Source organism: Zalophus californianus, chromosome 1 (genome assembly GCF_009762305.2).
Source record: "Zalophus californianus isolate mZalCal1 chromosome 1, mZalCal1.pri.v2, whole genome shotgun sequence".
Classification (NCBI taxonomy): Eukaryota; Metazoa; Chordata; class Mammalia; order Carnivora; family Otariidae; genus Zalophus; species Zalophus californianus.
Window position 1 is genome coordinate 114,647,759 of NC_045595.1, and position 18,737 is coordinate 114,666,495.

Sequence of the window (18,737 nt, forward strand, 5' to 3'; positions counted from 1 at the left end):
TAAGTCACACTGCCTCACATAATTTGTAGCAGAAGGCTAGTTATAGGTTGTATATAACAATAAGTGTGGCCAGGAGGTTTTATTTTTCTTTTAAAAAGCAAAATTGACTCTATCCTGACACTTTTCATTCTTTATCGTAAGTACATCTCCTTGGTGCATATTATAATTCAGTCTCTCCTCTTTAGTGATTAGTCTGACAATCATGTGAAAATTCTTCCATTTTCTTCAGTGGTTCTGCCTCTTACCAGTCAAGGAAGAGCCAGCCCCAAACACTCTCCCTCTGGAAAAATGATCCCAGTTCTTGGTGCTCTGCCCTGTTATAAAGCAGGGTAACTGAATGGGGAAGCTGTATGGAGGAAGCATGTATTTTTTTTCATCTGAACCTATCTTAGTATTGGAACCTCCAAGGTTCAGTTTCTCTTAGAATTGTATGAAGCTCATACCTCATCGTATTTTAAAATATAATACATAACTTGTACCATTTGGCAAATTTAGGTAGAAGGCATTGAATAAACCTGCCTTCCATCTGCTGATCAAATGGAGTCTGAATTAAATAAACTTCTCCAATATAGTTGCTAAAATCTGATTTCCGCAAGCCTTTGGACCTTTAAAAGTTGACCTCCAGAAAGGTGGTCCTAAATCTCAGGCAACCTGTACTCCCTTTGGAAACTAGGTATAAATCTACCAGGTTTGGGTCTAGGATAGATTATTCCATTTGTGGACATTCTTGAAGGCCATAAGAATTTGCTAGAGTTCGTGATCATATTTTGAAAAGTATTAGCTGTCAATCCCTCGATGCTAGGTGAAATACATTCTTTTATCTCTGGATAATCCTTTACTTTCTTCTTTATATTAAGATATTTCTTTCATGGAGTGACAGTTCAGTGTTTTGCGGTCAGAAACTTTCAGTACAATACATAGTTTTATAATTATTTTTAAATTATAGCCTTAGAGATTTCATTCTTAAATAGTGCTAAGATACTCCTCCACCCCCCCTTTATTAAAACTCAACTGAATGTCAGTTAGCCATCATAACAAAGGACTGATATAACATGTGTTTTTAATTTAAGATCCCGAAGGCTGGGAATTTCCCATTGTACATTCATTTAAATTTGCCAGCAAGCAAAAGCTCTTTAGAAGGTTAAACATATAAACTGAAAATAGAGCAAAAGGAAATCAAGTATTGGAAAATGGGCACTACAGCATATGGTCAAAGCTTTTACTATAAATTAGGTAATCACAGAAAATTCCATATGGATGATTTGTGAACATTCTAAAGTCAGGCTGGGAATTTGCTTCTTTATCATGTTTTCTTTCTAAACACAATTTTCTTAAATAGCATGTGGGTCCATATTCATATTTATAACTCGGTGATGTTTAAGAGCTTTGACATTTCCTAATGTCACTAATTTCCATATTAAGATTTGACATATATTTGGACTCACGTTAACTCGCATGTCCTAGTCATCATCACATGTAAAGAATATTTGAAAAATCTTTCTCAGAGTATGGAAGAGGGAAAAAGATCCCCTTTCGTTGACTTCCTTAACCCTCACCCCCATGCGTATACACACATACACACACATACATGTACACATATGGTCCGAGCTTTCCCCCCCACCAGCTTTGTTCCACTAACTCGTATTCATCAGTCAAAACTCAGCTCAGATATCTTCTTCTCATACCACTGCAAGCAGGTTTCTGTGCTCACCTCTCTCAAGTTCAACCGAAATAGAATTCTTTTTCTGTTCTCTCCCCTCTGGCACCCCACTAAACTGTGACTTCTTCACCTCAAGACTGCATCTTTTGTTTTTGAGTTCCCAGTTCATATCAGAATGCCCGGCAAGGAGTCACAGTTCATCTGAAGCTATTTATAACCAGAAAGGGCTGGTTAAAAGCTTGCTAAATGAATGAATAACTTCAGCCTCCAGGCTAGCTCGCAGATGAGTTCAGAGGCTATATATGCATCATTTATAAGCTCAACCAGAATCTTGTTACAGCCAGAGCGGCAGATACTCAGCAAGTAAGAAATAATGCCACCCTGGGGTTTATAGCTCCTTCAGGGGCTGTATGAAGCCAGGCCAACATGGGAAACCACATGCTGGGGTGCCCTCCCGCCCCACATCCCTGCTGCCTGGCGGTTTGCACTGTCTGTGGGCCAGGATCACCTCTGTGTGAGCGAGCCTCCTGCAAACATTTTGCCTATTCAGGAACTACAAGGAGTGAAGTAGGTGAAGAGAAGCATTCCCCCTGTGGGGCTCTAAACAAAATTCAATTACATGAATCATACTTCATGTTTAAAAACCTTGTTCTCTGTTCAAGTCAGAGGTTGGCTTCATTACATTGGCCTGGAAAACAGACTGGCAACGAGTGAAGAAACTACCTTCAGAAGAAGCCAGTTCAACTTGGGGTGGATCCAAGGGAGCGGTGGGGACGTGTGAAGGTTCACTTCTTGCTGCTAAGCAGAGCGGGGGCTTTCTGGGGATGCCAGGAGTAGAGCTCAGATAAACGGAGGGGGTGCCCCTTGAAGTATTGTGATTTTCAGTTCAAAAGATGTCACCGGCAGTTCACATAGTAAGAAATTAGGGGTCAAGAGGGGATTTAGACCTATTTAGAGCACAGTGTTGCCTGTTTAATTATAGAGTCTCGTCCTTCTTACCTGACCCAGCCAGCTCCTTTATCAGTTATGTTCCTGAGACTCATGCCTTAAGTGTCAATTTCAGCTCTTGGGCCCGTAACTGCTGAGGCTTTCTTTTCACACTGGGAAAAGGGTCATTTTCACAAAATAACATGGCTGTGTTTGCTCAGGTTTTTTTTTTTTAAGATTTATTTATTTATTTGAGAGAGAGAGAGAACGGAGGGATGGGCAGAGGGAGAGGGAATGAGAATCCCAAGCAGATTCCATGCTGAGCTTGAAGCCCAACGTTGGGCTCGATCTCACAACCCAGAGATCATGACCTGAACGAAAACCAAGAATCGGGGTCGCCCAACACACTGCACCACCCAGGCGCTTGGTATTGTCCCAGTTGTTGAGGCATAGATGGGATATCACTTTTTGGTATGTGCCCAGATGGGCCAGAAGGATTTTATCCGATCTTCGGGACCGCGGCTTGCCTGGAGACACAGCTTTAGAGTCAGTTTCATAGTCCATTGAACCCAAAACAAGCTGGAAAGTTGATAAGTATTGGATGAAATTGGCCCCAAATCTGATTTGGTTTTATTTATTTGTTCTAAACGAACATAATTATACAGCCTTTATTTTGTCCCTTTAAATGGGGATATCAGTGACTGTGTTGTGTTTGGATGGAAGAGATTGTCTGGAAATAATTTATATGTAACTGCAGAACCTGCCAATGGCATGCTTCTCAAGGGCAAACTCGGCTTTGGAGACTGTTTCTCCTTCCAGCTAGAATTCTTCAGTAATAGATGTGTGCTAATTGACTTGGTGGCCAGGGAAGTCACGTCTGGTTATCAAACATTGTTGGTGCTGGCTATAGTATTTTTAAAATTAAATTTCATACTTGCTAGGCCAGGGTAAAATTTAAGATGTGTAATGGGTAATAGACATGAGATATCTATCCTCTATCTATCCATCCACACACACTACACAGCTACAAAATAAACGTATAAAGATGTATCTTCATTTATCTCTCTAGAACTGAATATAACTTGGATTTTGAATCCACGTTGGATCTGATTCTAAAATCTTGCTCTCTTTACTTCCAGGTATATTCCATAATTTCCTGATTTTTCTCACGTTCTTCTATTAAGTTCATGTTTTCATTCCCCTCTTCCCCAGGGGTGATCTGAGTGTCTGAATGTTGTTACTGTCCTGGTATATCTGCTGGGATGATCCAGGTCTCCAGAACCTGTGGTTGGAAGGCCCACTCATCTCAGCTCTGAAGCACCTGAGAGTTGCCCTTCCTCCCTCAGGGGAAGCCCAGCACTTCTCAGTGGTTCTGTTTCTTCACACGAGGCTGCCTGCCTTAGCTCATTCAACCTTTGCGTCTCCATACCGGGACAAAGGTTTATGATTGCTTGGGCTGTGCCCTGGAAAGCAAGGTCTAGGTCTTCTGTGCTTCAAGCTCCACATGATTCTTCGAGACCTACACATCAAAGACTCCCTCCTGTTTTCCTCTTTGTCTCCCCTCCATCCCCCCAAGCCCCCACCACTTGGCCAACCTTAGTGGTGGGGGGCCAGGAAGGGAGGACTCACGAGCGGGAAAACTCGCTGTTTGCTCCATCTTCATATGCCTGTGGTTTAAGTCCAGAACCTGGACTGATGGATGTTCAAAAAGATTTTCTCTTGAGAATACTGTTTCTTTGTGAGCTTCCATAGTCCCTTTAAAGCTCAAAAGCTAAACATGACTACTTCTTTCTCTTTGCACTTTGGCCACAGCAATCCGAGTCTTCCCTAGGATGACAAATGCCGCAGACTGAATGAAGGAGAGTCGTGTACACGCAAGGGGACAGGGACTTCAGGGGATATCTCCAAGTGGCCTTCTTCCAACACATGAATACGTAAATAGATTTATAGCTATACGGTAATTTAAGTAATGATAACTGAACAAACTCAAAGGCCAGGTTTGTTTTAAATTGAAACCAAAGGGAAGAGGGTTGATTCTACACTAAGAGAAAAAAAAGTCAAAAGAAGTGTAATTAGTGGTTAAAGCACCAGAGGGCTCAGGCTGCGCCCCTCGTTTTCAGCCTTCCTCTCCCCTCTTCTCTCTCTGCCTTTCTCCTCTCTGCCTTTTATTAAAAAGCAAATGGCCCTTTTATAAAGCTCGGTTTCCGAAGTTCCTATTATACCCACTCCCACAGCATTCATAAAGAAGCAGAGACAGCACTTGTAATTTGCTGGCAACCCTAAAGAGAAGTGAGATATCTCACTGAAGAATTCTCAAATAACGTGAAGACATGAAAAAATGTACACAGCACTTCTCTGGCTTGTGTAGGAAGCATCAAAGAACCATGCAATTAATTTTATTTATCATTAATAGATACTGGGCTTAGGACCCAGTATGTGATAATATAATTATAAGTTAAGTTCAGTAGCATGCTATCATCTGAACTAAATATCAGCAGTAGTTATGAAAAGTGTATCAGTAGGCATCACAAAAGCTCGTCTGCTTCCTTGTACCTCAAAATAGTCATGCCCAGCGAGTATAGATAAAAGCTCCTGTAGCAAGAGGACCTCCTAGGGTTTTGTAAGTCTCCCCAATGCATGCAATCAGTTTAATAGGAACCAACTCTCCTTAACATGTTCATACTTAACTGAAAAGGAAGGATTAGAAGGCTGTCCATAAGCCACACTCAAGGGTGAAATAAAGATTATTATTACAGCATTTGAAAGTAAAGTTGAAGAACATTTCAATTTCAAAACAGCAAGCAAGAGCAACAGACGACACATCTATATTTTAACTCTGGCAAAGTGTGAAAATTAAGTGAATATCCCATCAGATTCTAAAAGCTTGAATTATGACCTCTCCCCACCCCATTAAATAGATTATTTTTCATATTTAGGATGTCACACCTCTTTTGTGGGAAAAAAACCTTTCTGGCACTGATACACTGTTTCTTATTTCTTCTAGTCATTTTATTAATAAATTAATTATTTATATGTTTGCCAAGGAAGAGCCCAAGTATACCTAAATCTAGAATTAAACTACATAGCACTAGGGTTTAAAATAATAGAATTTGTCATCCACTTGACTGGCTCACATTCAGCCAGTGTCAAGCTCAACGGGTGAAATTTTTGCTCAGGCAAAAATCTCACTGAGGAAATGAAAATTCACAATTTGTAATAGACTTTTTCTCATAAAATGTTATTCCTGCCACTGTGCCCTCTGGAATGTGATGGGGGGGAGTTGAGGCAGCTTTGGGTTGCAAAGGAGGACCCAAAAAGGTGCGATTTGGGGGAGCTATCTGTGCCCAGCCCGGGGACTCATATAAGCCTCCCTGCATATATGGGTGTGTCCCATCCCTGCTTCCTCCCTTTGGAAACCCACAAAGATAGTTTGCCATACTAGTACTTCAGATCTTGAGTAAAGAAGTCTTTAATGTGTCCTCAGTAAGACTCACATGTGGCCTTAGAGATGTTGCTAACAATATTTCATTCTTCAGGTTGGCTCTGGGGCTCCTACCAGTCTCTGTGTGAAGTAGAAACCCTCTAATGTGCTCTTCTGCTGGAATTCCTCATTGAGTGGCCTTCTTCTATGGTGGCTTTCTTCCTGGGGTGGGTGGGGGCAGGGTACGGCCTTAGAAGCAGGGTTCCCCATATGTACCTGAATATGTATTTTAGTGATTTTATGGAGATTGTAGTAAAATGTCTTAGGGAAGAAATACCTTTTTCTGCTTTGCACAGAAACATTGAATATGGGCTAGCAACAGCCTGCCTCCAGGTTGAAAGCAAGGAACACTCTGGCAACACACTGGTTGAGTTTTGCCACTCTCTGGCTGTGTGACCTTGAGCTAATCCCTTAATCTCAGTTTTGTCATATGCAAAATGGAGATTTTAGTACCTCATAGGCTGTTAAGATTAAAGAAATTACCTATGCCAAGGACTGGGCATAGGGCCTGACTCTAGTAAATGGTCAGCATGTGGTAGTTCTCATCACTTGGCTGGTACAAGCCTCTCTACACACATAGATCTCTTTCCAGACGCCTCCCACTCTAGGCTCTCATAGCATAAAATAACTTTCAGGCTCATTACTACTGTAAGACTCATTACAGTGGAACTATTGGTTTTTAGTATGAATCGTTAATTAGTATTAATTCAATAACCTTGTGCACGGAGTTAGCCGAACGAGCGGTGATTCTCCCGGCCCAGCTACATGCATTAAGGTAACGTTGAAGAGGGCCTGCGTCTGAGGGAACAAGGACTCAGGCAGTAGACGAGCTAAAAGGAATAAAGAAGGAAAGATTAGAGCTCCCTCTTTAGTTTTCCAGACAGCAGATCGGCCCTGACAGGTCTGTCTCTGCCGTGGCATTAATTATTACAAGAAAGACTGGCGAACAAGCTCTGAGCAGGTCAGCTTTGGTGGACTTAAAGATTATGCAGAAGGGGATGGGGGCCAGGGAGTCTTATCTATAAACTACCTGGCGCTTTACTGTGTTTCGGGGCCCAGCACAGCGCTGGCTGTGGGAGGTGGAGGCTGGAAGTCCCCGCTGACAGTGATCTTATCATTCCCCGTGATTCTTTCATTAGTGACTGCCTTTGCGGGCTCTTTTTCCAATATGTTGCTCACCAATATAATTTCTGTCAGTCACCGTGCCCGGATGTCATCTAGGCCCTGGAATTGTGTTATTGAGCTAACATTTATTGTAAGAATTTTACAAGATAAACCTGTTTCTCCTCATCCTATAAATGTGTTGGTTTCCCTATGCTGCATATATTGAATGGCCTTCAGGCTGTTGACACCTTCACCGAATGCTCTGTCATGCATCTGTGTGTGTGTGTGTGTGTGTGTGTGTGTGTGTGTCCCCGTCTCCCCCTCCCCTTCCCTACCACTGGCGACCTCCTCTCCACCCCACCCCCAATCTCTTGCTCCCTTTCCTAAAGAAAAAAATGGCACTTTTCCTTATACTTTTACAGAAGACTTGATGTCACAGAGGGGCATCACTATGTGGCATTGTGTGGGAGCGTGTCCTGGAGCATTATGAAACAAGGTTCCCAAGCCATGTTCATTCTACCTGGTTTTCCCCATTCTGCCCAGCCTCCCACTCCCACTCCAAGAAAAAATAAAACTATTTGCATAAGAAAATGTGGTAAGGTGAATTTCAGAAAATAAAGATTCTCGTGACTCCAGCTTTTATCTTTTTTAAAAAAGATTTATGTATTTATTTTAGAGAGAGAGAGAGCATGTGAGGGGGGGCACAGAGGGAGAGAGAGTCTTTTTTTAAAGATTTTATTTATTTATTAGAGAGACAGGAGAGAGATGGGGCAGTGAGCATGAGCAGGCACGAGCCAGGATGAGAGAGAGAAGCAGGCCCCCTGCTGAGCAGGGGATGATGTGGGGCTTCATCCCAGGGCCCTGGGATCAGGACGTGAACCGAAGGCAGATGCCTAACCGACTGAGCCACCCAGGCGCCCCCAGGGAGAAAGAGTCAAGCAGACTCCACACTGAGCAGAGCCCGACATGGGGCTCCATCTCGATCACGACCTTGAGATGACGACCTTGAGATCACGACCTGAGTTGAAACCAAGAGTCAGATGCTTAACTGACTGCACCACCCAGATGCCCCTCGTGGCTCCAGTTTTTAAATCACAGCTGTGGGCATACAGAAAGTGGGGGTGGGGAACACAAGGGGTTGAGGGTAATGTGCTTTGATTGGCACCAGGGCAGGGAGTTCTGCTCTGAGGAGAAGTTGAAGGTAGCTCTGCTAGAGATAAGGTGAGGCTATTTGGCAGGGGGTGGGGGAGCTGCGGGGCCTCAGGGCAGCTGAGCCTTGCTTGTCTGCCACTGAGTCACTCACTGATGGATAGTCACTGATGGTAGAATTTGAATCTGAACTTGAGCTGTCTGTGGGCCGTGCTGCTGTCACCATTGTCGCTGCTGTTCTCCTGGGCTTTGTTTCCACCTGTACCGAGATTGTCAGCTCTGCTTTTCCTGTTTTATGTCTTGTGTACTTTGCTTTATGCAGTGGATCTGCTCCTGAAGTGTTGTGAATACGTTTTGGTTTTAAATGACATATCATGTTCATCTTAATACAGAAGTATAAAGAAAACAAAGTGGTCTAAAATCTCATCACCTAGATAGCCCTGCTCATATATTTTTTTAATAAGGGTGTGAATATTTACATGGTTAGAATATATATATTTACAAAGTCCAAAGCGTGAGTCATACCAGTGCTACCACTGGTACATGTTGTAAAAGCACCTCATGTCACCTCCCTGCTTAGTATCAATGCTTAGCATCGCCCTTAGCATTCAGAGCCTGTGCAGTGTACAAAGCACTATTATTGAATGAGTGCTATAAGAAGAAGCACTTTCTTTTAAGGGACTTTCTGATTATATATATATATACAACAATGAATAAAGAAGGCATCACCTTGGCCCAAAAAGAGGCTGTTAGTCTAATGAGTCAAAGAATCATTTGACCACAGTTGCCTTTTCTTTGGCTTGCACTTTTTTTTTTAAATAAAAGCTGCCAACATTTAGAAATCAGGAGAGTTCACATAACAATGGCTTCCCTTAAAAAATCTGAAGAAAGGGGTGCCTGGCTGGCCCGGTCAGAAGAGCGTGTGACTCTTGATCGCAGGGTTGAGTTCGAGCCCCACGTTGGGTGTAGAGACTATTTAAATAAGTAAATAAACTTAAAAAAAATCTGAAGAACTATTCACAAGGGGCCTGCATTCCCACATGGCGGTGACCTTCTTCGCTGAGGAACTGCTGTCCCCTTCGCAGGTGTTCGCTGCAAGCCCCACTCACACTCCGTGTTGTGGACCTGACACCGAAACCCGAGGCGTGTTGTGCCTTGTCTTCCTGCCTGCCCTCTCTTAGAGTAGAAAACACTTCAGGGGAGTGCCTGGGTGGCTCAGTCATTGAGCGTCTGCCTTCAGCTCAGGTCATGATCCTGGGGTCCTGGGATCAAGCCCCCCATCGGGCTCCCTGCTCGGCGGGAAGCCTGCTTCTCCCTCTCCCACTCCCCCTGCTTGTGTTCCCTCTCTCGCCGTGTCTCTCTCTGTCAAATAAATAAATAAAATCTTAAAAAAAAAAAAAAAGGAAAACACTTCAGAACCCGTGCTCCTGTCAAAAGTAGGGGGATAAAGCTACTCCAAGAGGGCCACGAGCTTTTTCTTACTGGCCCACTTCCCTGGAGACATTCGAGTTTGCAGTTCCAATTCAAGAGCAGCAGGGTATTAAAGTTGAAAAGGACCTAGAGGTCAACTCATCCCAGCTACTTGTTTCTGATTTCGGAGAGGTTTGGCTGCCTTCTGATTGCTCGTTATTGAGAATTTTCCCTATACCAGCTTTGTTTAAGTGAATACAGTCACATTTCTATTACATCAACTTTGTATCACATAATCAAATTTTTTCCTGACTCTCAAACTTTTCTGTGACTTGCACCAAGGTACACTGTAAAAGGGGGCTAGTTGATGGGGACCATTCAGAACAGAAAGGTAGAAACAGGACACACAAATCTTGACTTCTGGGAGTAGGAGGAGAACAGCCTAGAATAGGAAGAAGCGCTGATTGTTAAAGTGGAATCAGACGATCCAAGTGTGTGACCTGGCCAGGTTGTTATCCTACCCAAGACCTAGTTTCCCCATCTGGAAAATGGGGACAACCATGCCTTATCTTGAAGGGTAATGCAGATTAAGTTACACAATGTGTTTAGCATTATAATGAAAAATTTCAGTCCTAGGGTCTATCGTTGTTATTACTAGAGTAATCACTCTGGACTCCCAGGTGACTGGGAGTGACTGTTTACTGGGAGTACTGGGAGTACTTTTAGTCACGTAGTCACTCAGTACATACGCCTTGAGCGGTGACACCATGGATAAGACACTGGAAGTTTCTGCGCCCCATTTTCCTGTCTGCTCAAACGGGGGGAATAATACCTGCCCCTCACCCACCCCGACGAGTCAGGAAATCAACTACAAGTGTGTTTGTGAGCCACTTAGTGGTGTTTATAGTGCTGAGCAAATTGTTATTACCACTTTGCTATTAATTAAACTAAGTTTTAAAAATATGATAACTAGGGTTTCCAAAGATGCGTGAACTAACCCACGTTACTTAACCTCCCTTAGGATTTCCATTTTTCTCAGGGCGCCCCGGTGGCTCAGTCGGTTAAGCGTCCAGCTCTTGATCTCAGCTCAGGTCTTAATCTCAGGGTCGTGAGATCCATGCTGGATGTGGAGTCTACTTAAAAGAAAAAAAAAAGAATTTACATTTTTCTCAAGCTCAACTCACCAAGTGAATGAAGTGCCTAATACCATCCAACCAGAATATTTAGATAAGTCTAGAAGAGATTTTCTTGTGTGCCTTTACTTTGCCTCCCAGAAATTAAATCAGAGGAGAGAATGCTGGTTTAGAGGAATAGACTAATGACTAATTTGCATTTGTGGGTTTTCCCTAAAGAAAACAAGAATTAACAGGACAACGTGAAACTGTGCCTGATTTGCTCAAGTACAGACTGAGGTCAGAAGCAGACACAGAATATGCATGTAATGACTACCGTGAGGCACTTTTATCACTTCACAAGGTGCCACGGCTTTGGAGGGTGTGGTGAGGATAGAAGCCCTACCCATGTTTCATTTGCATTGGACCAGAAGCCTCGACTGACTGGATGGAAGAACTCGGGATAGGCCTGGGCAGGAGGCTCTTTCTAGTTATGGGCAGTGTGCCTGTGAGCGGGGTTATACTTGTACAGGACGGTTCTCATGTTTTGATCAATGTGTAAAATGTATTTTGCTACAGTTGAGCATCTCCCTGCTGTGGCAATATCTGGAAGATGGTGTGCATTGTATTATTAACCTAAGTGGACATGTTCAGAGCAAGTCAGAAGGAGCTTAGCATTATGTCAGATCGGGATCAAAGAGACAGCATGTGATTATTTATTCATTCATCTCTTACTTTGTTTATTCAGCAGATATTGAGAACCTGCCATGTTCTAGGCATCAGCACTGTAGTAGGGAAGACAAGCAATGTCTTTACCCTTGTGAAGTTTATATGGTACAGGGGAAGATTGGCATTAATTAAATTGTTTAAATAAATATACAAGATATATACACAACTGTGCGTTGTGAGGGCAGTGAGGAAAGTAAAGAGGAGATAAGATCTACCCCATCAGAGAAGACCTGTGTGATGATGTCACACTTGTACTAAGACATCCCATATGCATTAATTGGCCAGTCAAAGACAGGGAAATATACTAGGCAGAGGGAACAGAAGACAACAAACGGACTGGCATGTTTGGGAGCAGAAGGGGGGGAGAGCAAGGGAAAGAGTAGCATGATATGACATTGGACAGTTTGGGTGGGGGCCAGACCACGCAGCACCTGGCCACCATTGTTTTCACCTGACGCTGAAATGGCAGCGCTTAGAAAGGACCGTGGCTTGGGCTAGAGTCAATGCAATGAGAACAAGAGAGCTGGAGGGGGTTAAGATGTACCTTAAAGGTAAGAGTGGCAGAACTTAATGCAGGACTGAATGTCAGGAATGAGGAAAAGAAAAGAAACAAGAAAAACAAGGATGACTCCTGGCTTGAGTAACTGGATTGTGGTGCCATTTTCTGCGGCTGGAAAGTTAAATAACTTGCCAGACCTCACTCGATTCGGACACTGAAGTCTAGTCTGTGTGAATTTGCTTTTTTCATTTTTTTAATCTGTGAAGTGAGGTTAATAGGTTATATAGGTTTCCAAGATATCTTCCAGATTTGCAATTACATTCTCTGCTAGATTAAATTGTTAATATAGACACATCCTGAGGTCTTAAGGAATATTGTCAGACCCTGGCATGTGATAAATAGTACTATTAATGAATAAATCTTTTATATCAAAACTTGTGGCCAAAATTTGGAGGGTGTTTTTTTTCCTTATGCAAGCAAAAGAAAAGGTGATTTTGTCCATTTTCTCTTGGACACGATGTTTTTCTGGAGTCTTTCAGCAACAAGGTAGTTTGTTCTATAAAGTAAGATTACATTACAGACTATCTCTTGCAACCCCAAACTACAGCTGCAAGGCCCAAACGATAAATTGCCTACAGTGAAGCAGTTTTTGAAGATTATGCTTGGGCCGCCACTCAGGATACAGGCAGGTTTCTATAGAGAGGGAAAGGTGACATTTCAGTGATCCTAAAAACTGCCTGCAGCTCTAATCCACCATCTGGGGCTCATCCGTTTTGGCCAGGTCTAAGATTCTATTGCTAACAAAGGCAGTCCCCGCTGTCTCAAAGCAATAAATTTCTGAAATACACGTCATGAGATAGATCGTTTTTACCCATGGAAACAATGGAATTGTGTCCTTGACAAAGGAATTGGCAGGCCAGGAATCTTAGGTATATGCAACAACATGTGAGTAAAGCAAAGCAGACACTCTAAATCCACCCAAAGACCCCCTTATTGGACTATAAGCCCCAGAACCAGTTAGGATGCTACAAGGAGCAGAAAAATCCAACTTCAAAAGCCATGAGCAGTAAAGATATTTAATGTCTCATGGAGCAAGTCCTTTTGAGGCTGGTTCAACCGTTCCGTGATATCTTAGGGACTCAGGCTCTTTACCTCTCTGCTCTACCTGCAGCAGAGTGCCTTGACCCGGAGGCATATTGCCTCATATTTCAAGATGGCTGCCACAGTTCTGGAAAACAGGTGAGCCAACACTGGACCAAAGAAGTGGGTCATTTTCTTCATTGTGTCTCCTTTAGTGAGAGAGAGAGCCTTTCCCAGAAGCCCCAAGCAGACATCCCCTTAAGTCCTTGTCTATGGAGCACCCAGGTCTCCCACCGCCCACTGTCTAGAAGGTAGGACATTACCCTAGACTTGTTCCCCTCTCCTTTATTTCCTTCACTCTCTATGACCTCTCCATTCAGGCTTTAAATAGTCTGTCTCCTACCCTCTATCTCTATGTTTACTACATTAATTCAGATCTTCATTATCTCAATCTTTCTCTCTGGTTCCACTTTATCTTCCATATTGCCACTGAAACGATCTTTTAGAACACATATCTCATCATGACACTATCCTGCTTAAAACCCTTGTGATTCTTAATCACATATGTGATTACATTTCAGTTTTTTTTCTAGCTGTAGGAATGACCTCTCCCTTCCCTCTTTTATTAAAAAAAAGACTTACGTGGAAGCCCAGTACAGCTAACAGATGGGTGTAGACCTGCTGTGCTGAAATGGGGTGGGGAAAGGGCCCAGAGCCAGGTGGATCCCTCTGTTCTTCTCAAAGGGAGGCCGCAGAGCCCTTCCCTGGGTCCCTGGCGGTACAGGCAAATCGAAACACCTCCATGCCAATTGATACGGACCTCAGGTGTCAACCAGGCTAGCGGCACAGGCTTAGATGGTAGTGGAGGCCAGGGTCAGGAACATGGTCTCTCAGAGTGTGCAGAGTGAGAAGGAAAGAGTTAGGGTTATGAATGTACTGCCCCCAAGCCATGCAATATTCCAATAAAGTTTCTGTTTCACCTTCAGACTTTACGAACGTGCCTTATAGTCTCTGATTGTGTTAGACAAGTTAACCCAATCAGATGCTTGAGGATAAAGTGAGAATGGTTGAAGAACAAAAGGCAACTAAGAGCAAAAACTGAGAATAACAATTTCTAATGGTATGAATGGCTATCTTGGTGTTTACATTTTCATTTTTACAGTGTTTTTTACAGGTAAAAGATTTGCAATTTGCTTGGAATCCCTAAGATTAGACTTTTTTTTTTCTTTCACAAAGCTTGTCATATCAGAAATCCTGAGCTGACCAATATTTCATGTATTTTCATTGCTGACCAAGGCAGTTTTGAGTTAAATAGGCGTAAGAATGGAATTTCAAACTGAAATATAATACCTGAATATGCTAAATATTCTAATTATTCTCCCTGCTCCTGATATTGACCTGTATTTATTCTTTGTGTCCACTTAAGAATTCAGTCTTGTTTATTGTTCTGTGAAGGCTAAAGAGCTGTTTAGGTGCAGTTTACATTCTGTTATAGAATAGGCCTTCTAAATGAGGAGGGAAATATTAATGAAGACACTGATGGATAATTTTCACAAACAAAGGCGTTAACAGTTTCAAGCATCAGCTTAATGGGTCGTACATTTCAGCAGGCATTTGCATACTCAGTGACACTGTCAGGAGGGAGGGAGGAGAGAGGAAAGAGTCGGACAGAGGACACCAGGCAGAAAATAAGGCCAGGCTCCAGGGGGACCACACTGTCCATCTCTATTTGCTTTTATCCACTCTCATTTCAAGAGGGGTTTGAGAAGAGCTTGTCCTTTTGTGTCTTTTATAGGTTCCAGGCAAGCAGGTCGTCAGTCTGGCTCCCCTTCTGACTCTGACCACCCCAACCCCCACCTTCCATCTACCTAGATCTCATTTCTGTCTTCAGAAGGTTTTTCTGCTTCTGCCTTTATAGTCTGCCCCCATTACACCCTGGAGCTGACCTGTTTCTGGCTGCCTGTCTTTGCATCAGACTTTGTGTAGGCAAGTTTGTATGGGCAGCTCCTTCACGGCGCCATAGGATCAGGCTGTTGGCATCTGTCATTTACTGCCTCTTCCAGACCCTCCAGCCGAGGAGCTCACAAGACCCCGCCGCCTCCCCACTTTCAACTGGGGCTCCACAGAAATGAGGCACCAATGAGAAGCAAAAACAAATATATCAACTGCCAGAAGCTTCAAACTGATTTTGATTCTCTCCTAATCTTTTTAAATGTGATATGTGTTTAAATTAAGAGGAGCAGAAACAAAAATGATTTGGGAAAATGATAATGTTATCCTAGCCTATTTCAGTAACATTCTAACATGGTTAAGAAAACTGCCTGTCAGATTTGATCAGTGTTGTTGAAGTGAACAGCCATCATTCTCAGGAGTGTCTGGAGTTAAATTCTCACCCAGCAGGAGCAGTTTTAATGGCTGAAGAATCCAGTAACAACAAGAAATAGCTGAATCTCAATGCACCGCTGACCTCTTACAATGCCTCTCTCTGTTTCCCAGGTACAACGTGTCTGATTGCTCTACTATCAGATAAGGACCTCACGGTGGCCAATGTGGGTGACTCGAGAGGGGTCCTGTGTGACAAGGACGGGAACGCCATTCCTCTGTCTCATGATCACAAGCCTTACCAACTGAAGGAGAGAAAGAGAATAAAGAGAGCCGGTGAGCTTGTGAGCACCTCCAAGTGCTGCCTGCCGTCCTGTCCGGTGAACAGGGTGGCTTGCTTGCATTGCCTGTGGGGGATGAGACGTTCGGTTACCCCGTGACTAGTAGATCAGCACAGAGGATGCTGCTGAGGTAGCTGACACTTGACTTTGTGACATTTCTTGTCGAATAAGTGGCCACCGAACTTGCCCTTCCTCGTGGCCAAAGATTCCAAAAAAGCCCCCCAAAAAGCCCTTTCCTAGTTTAAAGGCTAATGAGATCTTTGGGCTCCTGCTTGCCTCACCCTGCTTCCCTCACCCTGCTTCCCTCCAGCCACACCAGACTAGCCGTTCCCCAAATGAGCCATGTTTCTGCCAGCTCTGTGCCTTGGCAAGCGCCAACCCCACCAGCCAGTGGATAACAATTACTTGTCCTTTAAGACCCAGTTTAAGGGTATCCTTTTGGTAAGCCTTCCCTGTCACTGCACCAAAGGCTCCCCCAGTCTAGGTTAGGTGCCCCTTCAGTTTCCCCACATCCTGTGTGGGTAACCTATTGGGTTACCCTTCACAATATGGACATACTTGGTTCTCTCATCTGTTCTGCCTTCCTGATTGTGAGCTCTTTGAGGGCAGGAATTTGGTCTTGTTCTTTCTGTACTCCCAGCATCTAGCTCAGTGCCTGGCACAAGTAAATATTCTGGGGTTGGGTGGCAGCGGGGGAGGGTCTCTTTTCATATTTTTTTCAACATCTAGAGACTGGGGATACAAACTTACATTCTGGAATTGGGATGGGATGGGGGAATGTTAACAATAAATAAGTAAAAATAAGTAAATTATCTAGTATATTATAAATGATAACTATTATGAAGAGACATAAAGCAGGCAAGGGAATGGGGAGTATCGGGGGTGGTCACTACAGGCCTCACTAAGGTGATATTAGGACAAAGACTTGAAGGAAGATTATCAGTTGATGATTACACTTTCATGATTCACTTTGCGGGATTCTTTTCTGCCCATGGAAGGGAGGACTCCCTCCCTCTCCAGACTGACAACTGCAGCATGTTGGCTGTGCATGATATGCCAGGTGGCAGGCCCAGTGGTCCAAGGGGAGCTCACGTACCCTGGGCCTCTAACCAGAATGGGCCCCTGCTGTCTGGGGTAATTGCAGTTGACTTTCTCTCTCTACAGGTCAGCCTCTGCCCGGAACCTAATCAACATTTGAGTTTTCACAGTAAGAAACTGTACTTTTGAGTCAAAAACTGTTGAAATGTATTACAACCTCCTGCTTCAGTAACTGCTTGAGATGCAGAATAATTTTTAATGAGAGCTTTAGTCAGGCTTTTTGTTGGTGGGACGGAACAAATGATGTTTTAGGAGTATCCATCAAGCTCTGATGAGCTGCAAGCAGTATGAGCAAATACTCCAGCTTCCTTACTTACAAAGACACCATTTCCCTCTGAGTCTGCTGTGACCCTGGACTTAAGATTCAGTTAACCTACTCTTGTGGAAGCACACGCAAGGATGTGTGTACAACACCTGGAAATGTCATCTTAGCATCCTGCGTGCCCTTCTGCAATGGCATTCCCATTGTATCCTCTCTCCTCGTCCTTCCCATACCCCCCACCTGCACCCCCATCCTCCAGGGATGCTTTATAGAGGCCGGTTTGGACACTGTCTCCAAGGAGGTTAATTTAACCTGTGTCAAGGGTGTATTTTATAGCAAGGCTTAAGGGACAGTGATTGGTGTTATTACCTTGATGTGTATTTTCTCTGACCTCAGCCTTCCCTTTCAGGACGCCTTTCCCTGTCCTACTTAGCATAACAATACACTACGACCAGTCTGGGCCAAATACGAGTTGGTCCTTCTGTCTTAACTCCTTTTGTTGTTTCCAACAACAGCAACATCAGCTGCCATTTATTGTTTGCTCACTCTGTGCTGGGAGCCAAGCCTAGTTTTTTACATATGCTTTCTCTTTACTTAATAATGTTATCCTCATTTTACAACCGAGGAAGTAGACCCTCAAAGAGGCACGTGTGCCTCTTTGGCACACAGGACACACAGCTAGTGAATAGTGGGACGAGAATCGAGACCCAGGACACTGACTCTGGAGCCCATGCTCTTGCTTACTAGACCACACTTCCTGGAATGTTCTCATACATCCCTGCCCATAGAAGTCCTACCCATCGTTCAAAGCCTCGCTTTATTGCTCACTCTTCCCTGATCATCACAACCAGGTATCATTGCTCCTCCTCCATCTGACTACAGCATTTAGCAGGTACTAGTTTCTTCTCAAAAGAATACTGCTTTGTGCTTACAGTTGTTAATACATGTAGCTTTTCCTTTCTGCTAGACTATCTGCTTCTTTAGAGAAAGGTCTGGATCTTGTATAACTTTATAGCCTACAAAATGCCTTGCATGGAGTATACATTTGATAGATATCTGACAAATAATATGTGAATGAACAAAGCCCTAGCTCCCTTAAAGAAAAAATAATAATAGGTAATACTGAATGCATGGAATACATGTGATACACAGGCACTATGCTAAGTGATTTATACGGAGTAACTCCTTTATTTCTCACAACTCAGTGGAAGAGGTACTATTATTGTCCCCATTTTGTAGCCAGGACAACCTAGAATCAGAAAGCTAGAGCTTCTCATCTGAAGTGACAGAGCCAAGAATCAAATCTACGCAGTCCGACCAAAGAGCCTGAACCTTTCTCCACTGTGCTAAAATACACCCTTCTTTAATCCCGATTCTATTTGGGGAGCTGTTTTGAGATCTAGATGCACCCAGGGGCAGCCTAAAGCTAAATGAAGTAGCCCAGTGGTGTCTCTGGTTCCTGTCCTCATGCCTTTCAGCGCTCTTTGGCCATTGTCCTCGAATCCCTACCCTAGGGCTACCTACTGTCAATCAAGGAGCCCTAAAGGTGTTAAGTTAAAACCA

The 18,737-nt window shown here is 43.5% G+C and overlaps 1 protein-coding gene across 1 annotated transcript in view; it reads left to right on the forward strand.

Annotated features, from left to right (window-relative positions):
* Nucleotides 1-18,737, forward strand: part of PPM1L (protein phosphatase, Mg2+/Mn2+ dependent 1L) — a 296,935-nt gene that overhangs the window by 268,470 nt on the left and 9,728 nt on the right. The window contains exon 3 of the mRNA XM_027583090.2: nt 15,648-15,809. Coding sequence (XP_027438891.1) covers nt 15,648-15,809 — 162 coding nt within the window. The remainder of the gene's footprint in view (nt 1-15,647; nt 15,810-18,737) is intronic.